Below are 15,224 nucleotides of genomic sequence, written 5' to 3' on the forward strand. Positions count from 1 at the left end.
TCAAGACATTATTGAGATCATAAAGGTTTCTTGCTTCATAATAAAGGTCAAAATAATACTAGTTTTTATTAGTTCCCGCTGTTGAAACAAATAGCTTTGGCTGGATTGTATCAAGTAAATAATTTATCAACGGCTCATTTAACTCTCATCTCTAACTATAATCTCACATCCCAACTAAAACAGCATCAACAAAACAATCCCGCATCTTGCAACATCGCTCTGGTAAGAGCCCTCCTAATCTCTGCTTAACATCTTACAGCCCTCCTGGACGATCTCTATGGTTCAATCACAAACAAAGGCTGCAAACAGAAGTGTAGCTAAATAAGAATGCAGAAAAAAAAATGCTCAAGAAAAAGAAGATAAAAAGTAGAAAATGCATTGTCCTTTCAATTGAAACCAGGATTTGTCAAGAGAACTCACAGTGCCAACACTAACAGACTTGCCATCTTCTGCAACGATCTCAACTATGGTGCCTGATTGATCAGCCTGAGAGACAGAGAGCACCCAGGTCAGATATTAAGTGCAAAATTCGGTACCCAATTTTTTTTTTCCTTTCTTTTTTGGTTCCCCCGCTGTGTGATTGTTGCCCATATGTACATTTCAGGCAGAAAAGCAAGATCAAAAAGTGATGCGGAATAGCACGTACATATACATCAAAATGTATTGGAAGTGAATGTAAAAATAAATCTAACCACCCTTTTGGTTGGAATGTTTTGTACCCCTCAATGGGAAAAAAAGGGTAATCACTCCCATTGATGGTGTTTGGTAGACTACTATCACTCTTCTCATTACCCACTTCTAGGTTTTCAAATACCCACAACTCATTCCCCACCAATTTGGGCACTTTGGCTTTTCAGTCCCCCACACCTTTTAGAACAAAATAAAAATAATCAAAAAATTTGTAAACAAGTTTGAAGTTGGGATTAGTTGATTTGGTTTGTATATTAGATCTTCAATTCACATACAGATGCAGCGGTAGTGAAAGCGCTTGGCAGCGACGTGTTGGCAGTCGACAAAACATGGAGAGGAATTACAAAGAGAAAAAAAAAAGAGGTTAAAAAAATGGAATTGTGCTGGCAGTGGTCTTGAAAAAATGGAAGCAGGAAACAAAACTAAAGTGGCCAAGGGAGGTGGAATTGGCAGTGGCCTTGAAATCAAGGAGCAAGCAACAAAAGAACAAATAATAAAGAGAGGTTGCAGTGGGACGTGGCAGTGAATTGGGAAGAAGATGAACAGAAAGGAAGAAAAGGAAATGGAAATTAAAGAAAGTTAAGGGAATTTTTTATTTTTAAAATGTCATTCCCATTGCACAATGGCAATTCCAAACACCTGATTTCACTACAAAGTATTTTCACAAACCCATTACCATTGAGGGGGTCTTTCACAGTGATTCTCATTGCCATTCCTTAGCAGCAACCAAACGGCTAGTAAGACTGTCCATCACAGTCTCAGAAGTTGGGCAACATAATTTACTCCTTACTGAAGTGACAACTACGATGACAATATGCTGAATTTTTATTTAAAACAGATTCATACATCATAAAGAGAAAGGCAAATGGGAGATTGGAGGACGCAGGAGAAACAAACTAAAACCCTGCTCAAGCTCAAATTTGTAATGGGCAAATCTTCTATTGCATCCCTGCTAAATAAGGCATGCAAGGAGTGAAAATGGCTTTTTATGGAGTGCATTTGACTACGTCTTCTGCTTTTATAAGGTTCAATGAGAAGGATATGCATGGCTTCGGAATTATATGAAAGAAATTTACGATCAGGCATTTTTTTCTACTAAAATGTTATGAACAGACTAAGAAACATACAGAGGAAGGAAAATATAACTATAAAAGCATACACATGCATATAACACACAGATGAGTATAGATTAGTCTTTAAAGAGAGAACTTAGATACATACATCTGTTCCATTTCAATTTCCAATCAAAAGATGTATGGAATTCCCTGTTATCGATGAGCTTAAGTTTCAAAAGGCATTGCATATCAGACACATCAATTAGTTTGCTTATGCCATTAAACTCACATGAAAGGAGCAAAAAATGTCTGTTGACCACTGGTAGGTAACACAAGAAGCAAGAGTTCCTTCCTTCGTAGAACCATCAACCATTTAACAACAACGTTAACAGCCACGCGTGGACTGATTTCCCTCCTAAGCAATAGATTAGATTTTCCCCCTCCAGAACCAAACTTCACCCGTTAAAACCTATCCTCTCATTTTTCTCGAGTACCAGAAGAAAATTCTGGTTCTTCAGATGCTTTCCCACCATGGGTCAGCTGAAAAACTGGTAAGTAATTTTCATGTGCCCTACTTACAAACAACCACCACACGGATAAATTTTCAGAAAAAGCTTTAAGGGCATATACTGTGGAATGTCTATGTACTAAAAACAGTTCAGCCTCAACATAAAAAGGGAATCATAAATTATCACAAACCATGCAACATGATGACTTCAGTTCAAACAGATGATAAAAGCAGACACAATAAAAATGCACAAATAAAATATTAAAAGATATCTGCAGAATTCTCCAATCCCATCATAATAGGAGAGCATAGACCAAAAATTGGAATGCACAAATTGCTAAAATATCAAGTAGTATCAAAAAAGACCCCAAGTGAGTTCAGGCACCCCACCCAAAAACAGAAGAAATTGCTCTTACCTCTATTTCATTCATCAATTTCATGGCCTCAATAATGCAAAGAACTTGGCCCTTCTTCACTTTGTCTCCAATCTACAAAATTGAGCCAACGAGAAACAGAGGCAATGTCGAAGTAAGCACAGAGTGTTAAAATCTGGAAAACAATATTGATACACTTTTGATGTGTTGTAATCAAATCTATACCAATTAAAGAGAAGTATTACCTTCACAAATGCTGGTTCACCAGGTGCTGAACTACGATAGAATGTTCCCGCCATGGGGCATTTAAGTGGAGGGTGAGAAGATTTAGGTGACTGAGCAGCAGGTGAAGCTGCTGGTGCAGTTTTAGGTGCAGGAGCTGGTGCAGCTGCAGGGGCAGGGGCAGGGGCAGGGGCAGCTGGTGCCACAGGTGGTGCAAAATGGGATGGTGCCATCATAATGGGTGCAGTAGACGGAGGTGGAGGCAAAGCCTCTTTCTTGCGGATTAAGAGTTCGCAGTCAAATTGTTTCAATTGTAGCTCCACAATATCCCTGGAATCAACTAGTCTGCATGAGAGAAAAGACTGATGAAAAGACTGATGTTAATTTATCGGGAAAAGCACATAGCAGATGAAAAGGTCTGGAATCAGGCATACTTCACAAGGTCTGAAACTTGGGTCATAAACTGTGACACTGATTCCTCTGAAGCCACAGGCTCATTTGATGACTTCACATCCTTGACTTCTGCCGATTTTGCAGGAGAAGTGGCTGTAGCATTTGAGGATCCATCCACAGCAACCTTGGAGGCAACAGGATCCCGAAGTATCTCCAGAAATTAACAAAAAATTTGGAAAAAGTTCCGCTAATGAAAACGGTTGAAAGAAGTTTACCTCATTCAATTGGGCTTTTGCTACAACAGAGCGGTTCCCAGTGGACTGTAAGCTCTATAACAAGAAAATCAATTCCAACAGACAAAAGTCAATACCCTATGCTTTCTTGTGTTGTATCTGAAAACACAGAACTAAAAACACAACTCCTGTCCCAGAGCTCATAATTAGTTTGACAAACTTTCAAAAACTTTACCTATAAGAGATATAACATTTGCTGCCACTTTTTACAAGAGAAAAGACAAGCTTGCAATGCATCTAATGTGATAAGAATGTCATTTTCTAAACATGTCAAGAGCAGCAAAGAAGGCATGGACCTAAATTAATTGACTAGGATCAGATCAATAATACTTCCCGACAAAGGAAAGCATACTGTTGGCCATGGCAAGAGCTCCTACTAGGACATTGAAATTTAATATCCGATAATTCAACCTTTTAAATCATAAAAATTAGAGAAAGCAAGAGAGGTTCCTATACAAAACAGATATAAATTAAAAGGTTTCCACTAATACCTAAAGACTTCAGAGGATTAAAAGAAATGATGTCAAATTTCAAAAAACTCCCAGTCAAATCAGTCTAACAATTAGTTTTCTTTGAAGAACCAAATGCTTTTCCTGACTAGATACCACGTACCAAGAGTGACCCTAGAGTTCAAATATTTCTACGATTATAACAATTAAACAAAGAACTACATTTTGCAAACTTATTAGAGATTATTTACACAGTTGCACAATCCACACCACTGAAACATTGTTAACAGATATCCCCATAAACATGTTAAGACTGAACCTATTCTGTCATCAAAATTACATTTTTCTTTTAAACACTTGAAAACCTATTGATTTTCACTATTCAAGACCATAACTTTCTTCGCTAAATGAAAATGGCACTTGAGGAGGGAGATATCAAGTAACAACCTATTCTGTCATCAAGACGACATTTTTCTTGAAAACGCTAGAAAATCTATTCATTTTCACTATTCAAAATCATAACTCTCTCCTGTAAATGAAAACGCACAGACATTCTTTTCTCTGCCACCTTTCGTCGCTTCTATTTCCTAAAGTTTTCTTAAATGCCCTGTTACATTATCCTTAAAAAAACGCATACAGAAAAAGGTTTTCCTGTAGCTGCCCAGCTGATTACTAGCCAAAGAGATCCAAATTTACCGTATCCCACTTAGTCTCTCCGAAACTGTTCTTCAAACTCGCTATTCTACCCAAAAATTCAGCTGTATCTGAAAATTAAAAAAACTACATACTATCAAGAAATGCGAAGAAACTCCCGATCTTGCATGGGGGAGAAAGAACATTATGCATGAACACCTCATAAACAGAGACAGGCAAACTAGATCCATCCGTTTCATAAATTTAATCAGATTTAATTGCTCAAAAAAAAGGGAAAATCGAGAAATTCATGTATACATTTAAGGACAGGGGCAGAGAAAGAGAGTACCTTTGAGCAGAATCGGAGCTTAGGCTTGGGAGTGAGGCGGAAGGCGACCTTGGAGTGAGAATGGTGGAAATGGCGGTGGCCCTGCGGCAAAAAAGGCGAGGATTTGGGGGCATTCTTAGCCGCCGCAGCAGCCGAAGCAGAGGCCGTTGCTGTTCCAAACGCCGTCGCCATTCTTCACCGCAAAAAATCTTACAAATTTAAGAGCCAAAACACAAGAAAACAAAATAGAGAGGGGAACAAAAAATATGGTTTTGGGGAGCTGAAATGGATTGCTGGGTTATGATAGTGGAAACTGGGGAAGAGGGAAGTGCGTGTTGTGCGTATTTTTATAGAGGGAAGGGCAGAGAGATGCAGAGGAAGGGGAAGAGGAAGAGAGGGGAAAGGAGTCTTTTGTTTTTGGGCCTTAGGGACGGGGGAGCGGTGTTCTTTGGGGGATCCGTCAGAGATGGGGAGACCAACTATTACTAATTTACTATTAGAGTGTCGATGAAACCAAAGGGGGGATGGGGGCTTGCTGGCTAAAACGGCGGCGTCTTAAAAGTTGCGCGTGAAAATTGAGGAAATCCACTAGAGAAAGCGCAGGAGACGAGTGGAATGAAGTAGGGAGCGAGAAAAGGAGGCCGCTGATCTAATCTGGACAACTGAGCGAGTGGTGGGACTCGCCCTTCTTTGTTGCCTTACAAAATTATTTAATATAAATCCAAAATCCAACCAAGTTATGTTTACTGTACTCATCTAGATGGTGGGACAATGGAATATTTTATATAAGCACCCAAACCAATGAAAATGTTCCATAGGTTAGGGACGTATAAAGATTTCATTTGGTTTAATTCTTTTTGTTTCTTAGCAACGATAGAATTCGTATTGATGAACAAAAGATGTACATTTATATGCGTAAAGCATCGAGTGATTCTATGCAAAAGTGATAGGCATACTGAGAATTGATCCATTCTTCATCTTGAAAGATGCCTAAAGCATAATCACTAATTATTTGGTTTAATTCAAAGCCGACTAAATATGTAAATCAAAAAATGAGGATTTTTTTTTTTGTTTTTGTCTACGTAGAGTTTTTCTTTTGGTTCTCAGTCTCTGACTTGAGATGAAACTACTTTGAACCGAGTTATGTTTAATGTACTTATCTAGATGGACTGGAATGATGGAATATTTTATGTCGGTCCGCAACATTCAAGCCAATAAAAATGTTCCATGTGTATATATAAATATCCCATTTGATTTAATTTAATTTAGGACTCCATTTAATATGTAAATTAGTAAATAAGTTTTTTACATGTCTTCATAGAGTTTTTCTATTGATTCATAAAACTTCTTGTGGGATGATTGATGAGTGATGATGTGGCAAGTTAATGTTGTTGTTGTGTTGAAGAGAGAGTTAATTGGGGGTTGGACTAGCTGGTGTACATGTTGTTGTACGGTTGTACCTATTGTGGTCTTCCCGGCTTGCAACTCCTTTTTGTTTTTGTTCTTTTGATATAATTCACAAGTGTTAGCGTTCATAAACGCAAAGAACATCTTCCTCACCTTTCCCGGTGTGTTCTTACCAAACAACAAGCATTAGATGCAATTAAGAACATTCAGTTCCCTATTTCTCCCATTTATTTATAAGTTGCTCAAAAAATCCATCAAGATGGATCCTCTCATCTACACTGTCTGATTCAATTCGCAGGTAAATTTCGAACTGCATCTGCACTATTCTTCGATATCAAATCACCCAATTCCAATTCAATGTTCCATCCGAATGTTCAAAGTGCGAGGAATTCATCCGCAATTAGGGATTACATAGCAAAAGGGTATGGTGACCCACGTTTTTGTCGGAACGGGGGCCCACGCGACTAATCCTGATTGAATCGAATCAAAATCTTTTTGAGAAAAACTTTATCAACGTTATCTTTTCCCTTCCCAACTCCTTTTGTTTACCAACGTTTTCAAAGTCCATAAGTGGGTAGCTACACTACTGCCCCCATGGATGAATTATAGATGGCACAGTACAAGCTACGAGACTATTAGTACAAGGAGGAATGCAGATGGCGTAGAATTTTACTCTTTATCTTTTCATCTCCTTGGAGTCGTGAGCTGCTGCGGTACTTTTCTTACACGGACCTGGTTCAGATCGATCAACTATGATTCCTGTTCTGAAAAGCTTCAGAAGTCCTCTGGTTATGTTGGAGTCCTCGCGTTCAGATTGGTCGGAACTCCAAAGTCCCCACGGGGCCACAAGCCCTTCGGCTACAGCTACTGCCCTACTGGATCCTGCGGCTCAGACATTAAATACTACTTTTTTAAAAAAAGAATATATTATTTTACTTATATTCTAAATGTGTTTTTTAAATTTTTTTTATCTTACATAAGGTACAATGCACCCTAAATAAAATTTTAAAATAATAATCTTTTTTGTTTTGAATTGATGAAAAAAAATAATGGTCTTACATATACAATTTAGTGTATATATTATTTATATGATATAAAACTATCATGTAGAATTTGGTAAGTGAAATGCATTTAGGACCGTTAATGAAATCGGATCAACTCGAACTTAGTCCGTTTAGCCCCCAAAAAAGTCCATTTAATCTAAGTTTTAATTGAATTGGACAGAGCTTAGACTCGAGTCTGAATTTGTCAAAACTCGAATCAGAAAGCTTAATTGACTACCATTTTACCTATTTTACGTGTTTGGTTTAATAAATTATAGGTAAATCGATATGCACGAATATATGCTCATCCTTATATAAGCTCGCATTCATGAATTCTGATTGTCTTTAGACATTCTTAATTTAATTTCTCAAAAACTAATATTTGTCCTCTCTTAACTTATGCCAATTGGAAATTCCTTAGACAATCTTCTATTAAAGTTTGGTATTACATGCTATACATGATGTGTGGTAAAATGCTTCTTTTTTTTTAAATTTTAACAAGAGCATGCCATCCTCTTTGCAAATTAAACAAATAATATAAAAAATTAAAGAAAAAACTGAGGTTATTAAAGTTTGATTCAAAGAAACAAATATATCTAGCAACCAACGACGACAAGTGTGATCATTCCAATTGCTACCCGTTTGAATTGCTATTTTTTGGAGCTAAGATTGGGCAAAGTTTCTAGTTTGATTAAGCAGTAAAAAGTTTCTAGTTTGATTAAGCAATTTGTTTGGATTGCAATTTTTGTGAAAATTTTTTTATTGAGTTTCTGGAAAATATTCTGTCAACCGCTTACCTTGTTACTTCACACAAATCACATCGTAAGTGTTAACGTTTATTTTTTATTTTTATAAAAACTCCTAACTACTCTCTTAAAAGCATGAGAGGGTAAAATTAAAGATAAGAAGCTTTTATAAAACCCTTGTATTATAGTTTGTAGGGTGTAATGAAAGAAGAGATAATAAAGTGATGACGTAGCAAATGAATTACACTCATCAATAAGATTTTTACAGACAAGCCTTAAGAAGTGCTCATTATTGCGGTGAAGAATAGCTAACCGTAAAGTATAAAACGAAATCCTACTAATCTTAACATAACAATCTTTTGTCTCTCTATCTAATAATTCTTTCAGTCCATGACCCTTCAATGCAATAAGTAATCAGAGGGGAAAAAATCATTATAATTATTTTTTTACGTCTAAAGAAAACTCAAATCTTATAAGGGAAGGAAAAAATTGGGACGGCTTGAAAATCGAACCATGTAACGAGACTAATATCTTTACCCTGCTTTTGATCCGATTTTTTAATCATATCAGAGATTTTTTAATCAAATGAAGCACACTATTAAAACATGTATCAAAATACTTTATTAAGTGAATTGGCAAGAAAAATATGAAATTGTACCTCGCCCCCAAAAGCCCAAGTCCAACACACAATTTTTTGTCTTTTTCTTTAAACGAAAGAAAAAGAAATTTCCAAATTTCTTTACTAACATATACAAGTCAAAGATTTTGTCAAGATACTGCAGTCAATATTTAAGTATTTCCAGTAATTGGGAAAATAAAAAAAATAAAATTTTATACGCCAGCTCTATCTTTCTGCTCAGCCATAACTTCTTTTACCATCGCTTTCCTCCTTTTGGTCCCCATCTTTTTTTTTTCCCCATTTCCACCAAAATTGAATTCTACATTTTCCCTTCTTTTTTCTTGTTTTGAAATTATGGGGTCAAAAGAAAAACAAAAAAAATATGTGAACGCATTTTCCCGGGGGTGATTTTTCATGGTGGACCTCGCACTCTCCCGCTCCTCTGATTATCCTCCCAATGTCCAACGTGTAATGCCAAGGCACGGCTGGCCACAAATATTCCGTCAGATTTACCAAAACCCCCCGGGATATTCTCCAAATTAGAAAAGATCTCGAGGCCAAATCGTCTTTACGTATCCCAAAATTAAATGATCCAGAATCAGCGATTCTCCACCCATCTCCTGATCCTACTTATAACTACCTCCGGCATCCCCTGGTATCTTCCTCCACCGCCCTCTTCCGCCACCACGTTCAACGACCAAATACGTAGATATATATATATATTCTGCCATCGTAAGTTGAATAATGGCTTTGCAAGTTCAGGTATGTAGGACAGCTCCAACAATGGCGGCTCATTATAGCAGTAATTCACTGCTGGGGTCCACCAAGCAGTCCATGGTCTCCGTCGCAGGTGGTCGGGCCGCCTTGGCTAGTGGGAGCTCCAGGAGAGTGCGCTTGAAGGCGAAGGCTAGCTTGGATACGACGGCGACGGCCGCCGTGGGTCAGGTGACCGAAGTGAACAAGGATACCTTCTGGCCCATTGTGAAAGCTGCTGGGGAAAAGGCTGTCGTCGTCGATATGTACACTCAATGGTAAGTTTATCACCTGTCTTACTATTCAGCATCACTGTGGTAGTTATTTAGTACTGAACTTTTGCATTTAATTTTTAGTTCTTGGATTGTTTGGTATTTTAAGAGTATTAGTGTTATTATGCAGCAGTTACTTGTGTGGTTAACGTTGGATGCTCTGCTATAGCAGGAATTTCAAAGGCTAATTTGGAGTTATAAATTGACTATGATTGGACTAACATTTCAACTGTCATATTGAGAGTTAAAAGAGAAATTAGCTTAGTAGTTAAGCTCATTTGTTGATGACGGGTTTGATTCTTGATTTGGAATTAAAGAACTTTATTGGAAGTGGGAGACAAATTTTCAATGTTTAAAGATATTAAGCCTGCAATTCAGGTGTTGCTTTTGTGATAAAGTGACATGCCGTATACTCAAAGAGTTGTAGGGATGGATACCATTCTCTTCCCTGTGCCCTCAATTTTGTCCAGAATTATCACGACGCAAACCTGTATGAAATGCAGTAAGAAAATGTATTAGCCCATTTTAGAGGTTATTGCTGTTTTATTCTCATGAATTAGAGGGGTTTGGGAAGGCTCTATTATCTACATCCAACATGATCTTGGACGCGTAGGATTTCCTGCATTGAATGTATGCTACTTGAAACTGTGAGATGATCAAATATCGCATATCAGCAATCCATTTCCTAATATAACAGTGGCAAATTCAATTTATAGGGCTGAAATTCATCCAAATCAGAGTATAAATAGATCATCCTCCGTTAAGTTTCTTAGAGTACGAAGTTGGCTTGATCGAGTGTTGTAATTTAGTGAGTTTGAGATTGTCAGGATTGTTGCTCAACATTTTTAGCTTTGGCCAGATAAGTGGTTCATGCAAGGCACTGCTGCACTGCCTTGAGGATTGTTTTGGTAGGCCAAACAACAACTCTTCTGTGGAGGGCATTCTTTCTTCTTGAACTTATAGAAGCATATATAGTAGGACTAGTAGTTTTATGTGTTTAGGACTTTCTTTCTTTCTCTATTTTACACCACCTTCTATATCATGCTACATACTTAAGCTTCACAGAGAATTTTGCCTCTGTTGATTTTTCATATCCATCTCTGCACTTTTAGATGTAAAAAAGAAAAAAAAAGAATGCTCACCCATAAATACATGCTAGTCTGGAAATACATGTATCTTCATTCTTGCAATGGTAATATTTTGGACCTCCTTTTGTTAGTTATAATATGTTGTAGACTAGTGCTTTGCCTTTTAGATTCATTGACAAGATAGCAACAGCTCATCTTTGCATTGCCAACCTAATATGATGTTAGATGAAAAAGGTGCTGACTTTCTGCTCCAGTATCATAGCACAGAGTTACATTCTGTGTGCTTTATTTGACAAGATCTGCCACTTGTATGCCATTGCCTCTTATGCATTAGGTAAGATCATACAGATGAGTAATCAACAAGCTTCTAAAATACAGTATTGCGAACATTAGTGCTATGAAAATGCATGTTCACCCCGCTTGGTTTGGTGTTAATGTTTGACCAGTTAACTAACAACATTACATAGCATTACAAAGCATGGAAATAGGACCTCAGGTACCGATGTTTGTTAAGTACCTCAAAGCATGACCCTACGGGGGACAGATAATGCATCTACAACTGCAGCAAATTGAGCAGAAAGTTTTGTATAGGATGTGAGCAAATTGCTGCCTAAATTGACAGTTGGGATGGTGTCTTTGAAGTAAAATTTTTGTGCTGCATGATTTGCATCCACTAAAGAGAATACATTGAAGAATGTCTAAGACATTTATGTTTACCTCCACAAGCAACCAATACTCTACTATTACCTATAAACTTCCATGCTCGCTCTCCCACTTATCTGTTGCATATGTTATATGGGAGGCAGAAAAGAAAAGTTGCCTATCTTTCTACTTGTTTGACTATCATTTCATTATAAATTGTTCATTTGTTTGTCAGGCTTTGGAATTACCTCGCTCATGATTTTTGGATTTTTTTCTTTATTTTCAGGTGTGGTCCCTGCAAGATAATAGCTCCAAAGTTTCAGGAATTGTCTGAGAAGTATCATGACGTTGTCTTTCTAAAGCTGGATTGCAACCAGGACAACAAGGTATCTCTTTTGTTTGATTGATTTAAATCATTGAAGATCTCATCATCATGCATAGGCATGCACAAAAGCACCTGCATTTTCTCATACTTCCATGAGCAGGCAGAACATTGTGAACAGAATTGTTCCATATCTCACTCTTAATTTGACAACTTTGGCAGCCATTGGCAAAGGAGCTAGGCATAAAAGTGGTTCCTACCTTTAAGATTCTCAAGGATAACAAGATTGTCAAAGAAGTCACTGGGGCTAAATTTGATGAATTGGTGGCAGCAGTTGATACTGTCAGATCAAGTTAATATTCTTCCCATCATACAACCTGTTCATATTGTAATGGATAATCTCCCTTAAATCTGAGATCCAGCCAACACTCTGCCATTAATGTCTTAGGGTAACTTATTTATGTTGTATTGGATCATATTGGAGGGTAGAATGATATACTTGTTACATGAACTCCTTGATAGTTAAAGGCTGAATGAGTAAAAGATCTATGTACTTTGCACCTGTCTTATTACAAGACCACAGTGATGGTTGCACATTGGTGTCTTGTCAGCATTTACGGTGGTAGGTTCATGAAGTTTTCAGGCTTTTTGTTTTTTATGTTTATTTGGTATTTGACACAGAACCACTAAACAACGTGACTCTCCAATGAATCTACGGACAGATCTTCTTTTCTTCGTTTTCCTGTTGGTCTTTGATGATTTGACTTCCTTGGTGATTCTGATGGTGATGATAAAGAGGCTTAGGTCCTTGAGGAGGGTTTTCCGTTTTGAGAGGAGGTGGGAGTAGGGCGTCATTTTCCTGATTGAAGTAGGGTAGGGCTGATGAAATGATGCTATCTTTTTCTTTATGCTGAGACAGTCTCCTTTTTTTCTGTGCGCATGTGGGTGGGGGGGGGGGGGAGCTGAGGAGGTTTGCAACAGTTAATAATTGTTCTGATTGGCCTGGCAGATACGGAGCGGTTATACCTTTTTCATTTGAAAGGGAGTGTTTAATGCCATGGCACCTGGGAGTTTTACTATTACCTTTAACATATGTGAAGATAAAATTTCAACAGAACCCATTTGTAATCTGTAAAATATGGAATGGAAGGACTCTGAAAACAATTATCCCCAGGATTGTCGTCTTAAATACAAGTAAAAAATGACTTCATCATGTTATGTTATTCAGTGCTTGCTAATTAAGAGACAAAAATACAAGAAGAAGGGAAAAAGAAGAAGAAGATAAACACATTATCAAGGGCTACAATCCAGAGAAGAAAGACAGTCGGGGACGGAAATATTGATGCGACCACCAAGGAAAAAGAAAGGAACGAATCTAGATTCTAGATTGCAATGCAGGAGTTGGGTGCATGTGCTAAAATCCATTTATGGGTAAGGAACTAAGGAGATGGCTTTTGACAATCCATTATTGTTTCCAGATTCTTAGGTGTGTGTGTGTGTCCGTGTATGTACCAACCACACTTCCAAGTCAGAACATATATCTGATCTAGGGGTGCAAACGAGCCGAGCTCGAGTTAATTTTGTGAAGCTCGAACTCGAGCTCGAGCTCGACGAGCTCAAAATATCAAGCTCGAGCTCGAGCTCGAGTCAAATTCGAGTCGAGCTCGAGCTTAAAAAATAAAAAAAAATAATAATTATTATTTTATTTTTAAAAAATGAAAAATAATTTTTTTTAAAAAATGAATAAAACAATAATTTTTTAACAAATAATAAAATATTAGGGATATATATGTAATTTTACTATTAAAATAAAAATAAAAAATAAAAAAAAATATATAATTGAGTTCACGAGCCGCTCGCGAGCCAACGAGCTTAATGTTTTTGAGCTCGAGATCGACTTAATTAGCTCGAGCTCGACTCGAACTCGATATTGACGAGCTCGAGTCGAGCTCGTATTCGAGCGGCTCGCGATCGGCTCGCGAGCGGCTCGATTCGCGAAACACCCCTAATCTGATCTACGCTGTACTGAAAAAGAGAAAAAAAAAAAACACTCTACTACAGTAGTAGTAGTGTGTATATATATATGTATATCATCTGGTCAATGTCAAATTGGTTTAAAAAAGAAATGACCATTAAAAATCAGAGTTGTGTGTGTCCGTTTACATGTTGTATATCTTTCTAGAAGTGTGGTGGCGGTTTGACTCTTGTATCAAAGCCCTTAATTGCTTTTCTTATTTCTGTAGATTTAGAAAGAACATTTAATTGTTTGATGAAAAGAGAAAATTTGACAAGGTATCTGGGCAAAATTAGTTGTTTTTTTTTTCTTCTAACATTCTCCACGTGAAAGACAAGTTCTTAAACACCCAAAAGAAATCTAACTCCCAAAAAAAAAAAGAGATAAATTGGTTGCTCAAAAATCAAGAGTCTTTTTTTTTCCTCATAAGTTGGAGGGATTGCCGCTTACAATTCCTTCCATCTTACCTTCTAATTTAATCCTCACTCAAGAGTCTTGAAACTTTTCTACAAAATATATGCCACTTAAAGTTGAACTGGAATTCCATTAAAGTTAACATTCATAATATCCTTGGGCAGATTTACGCTTTTCCTAGGATTATGAACCTTTTTCAACTCTAAGCCTAAAGATGTTGGAAGCAAAGGTAATTTAACTTAGTTTCCCCATTAGCCGTGCCAAGCATTTTCTCGCCATTCTTTAACAAAAGAAGTACATATCTCAAGGCTGCCATGACATCAAAAGACTGTCTGATTCAAGGTTGAGCAGAAGAGATGAAGTCACAAGGAATAAGCATGGGAGCTTCAAGAAAATTCCGTCAAGAAAATTGTCTTGTTTAACAAAATTTTTTCACAAGTTTGATGCATGCAATACTAATAATAATCAGGGGTTCCCAGAAGAAAACCAGGAAAGTGGGTTGTCATTGTCGCTTTGGTCGCTGGCCAACACGAGAGAATGTAGCCAGAAAGAATGACACTGACGTGACGAACCCTCTTCCTCTCCTCACCATGACTAAAAAAGTAAAGAAGTGCCTGTAAAAGAGCTAGCTTATAGAAACAGAGAGACATTTTGGATTCGACGCAAAAAGCAGCCAAAACACTCTAGCCCCCTAATATGATTGTTATTCTTCGAACTTGGGATTTAGATAAATTCTGTACATGATAATTAGTTGCAAACAATTATCCCACATATATGAATATTTACTAAAAGTAAGAATGTTTATATTTCCCAAGCATCCAAGTTTTATACAGTACATAAGAACATATATATATATATATATATATATATATATATATATATATATATATATATATATTTAGATAATCTGAAACATGTCCCGACCCAAGCTCTTTAGACCCGAGCCGGCACATTAAAAT

General features: G+C 37.2%; 2 protein-coding genes across 2 annotated transcripts; one reads left to right on the plus strand and one right to left on the minus strand.

Annotated features, from left to right (window-relative positions):
- Nucleotides 1–41: 41 nt before the first annotated feature.
- LOC113710507 (biotin carboxyl carrier protein of acetyl-CoA carboxylase 1, chloroplastic-like) lies at nt 42–5,454 on the minus strand. Its single transcript, XM_027233555.2, has 7 exons — nt 4,967–5,454; nt 3,518–3,571; nt 3,284–3,426; nt 2,873–3,194; nt 2,670–2,741; nt 421–486; nt 42–299 (listed from the first exon to the last, which is right to left on the minus strand). Exons 1-7 carry the CDS (start codon nt 5,135–5,137, stop codon nt 276–278), a joined length of 852 nt encoding a protein of 283 aa, XP_027089356.1. The 5' UTR covers nt 5,138–5,454; the 3' UTR covers nt 42–275.
- Nucleotides 5,455–9,208: 3,754 nt separating this feature from the next.
- On the plus strand, nt 9,209–12,450 carry LOC140014771 (thioredoxin F-type, chloroplastic-like). The gene is made up of 3 exons (XM_072066151.1): nt 9,209–9,791; nt 11,802–11,901; nt 12,060–12,450. The coding sequence occupies exons 1-3, from the start codon at nt 9,505–9,507 to the stop codon at nt 12,192–12,194; spliced, it is 522 nt and encodes a 173-aa protein (XP_071922252.1). The 5' UTR covers nt 9,209–9,504; the 3' UTR covers nt 12,195–12,450.
- The last annotated feature ends 2,774 nt before the right edge of the window (nt 12,451–15,224 follow it).

The sequence above is a fragment of the Coffea arabica genome, chromosome 9e (genome assembly GCF_036785885.1).
Source record: "Coffea arabica cultivar ET-39 chromosome 9e, Coffea Arabica ET-39 HiFi, whole genome shotgun sequence".
NCBI classification, from domain to species: Eukaryota; Viridiplantae; Streptophyta; class Magnoliopsida; order Gentianales; family Rubiaceae; genus Coffea; species Coffea arabica.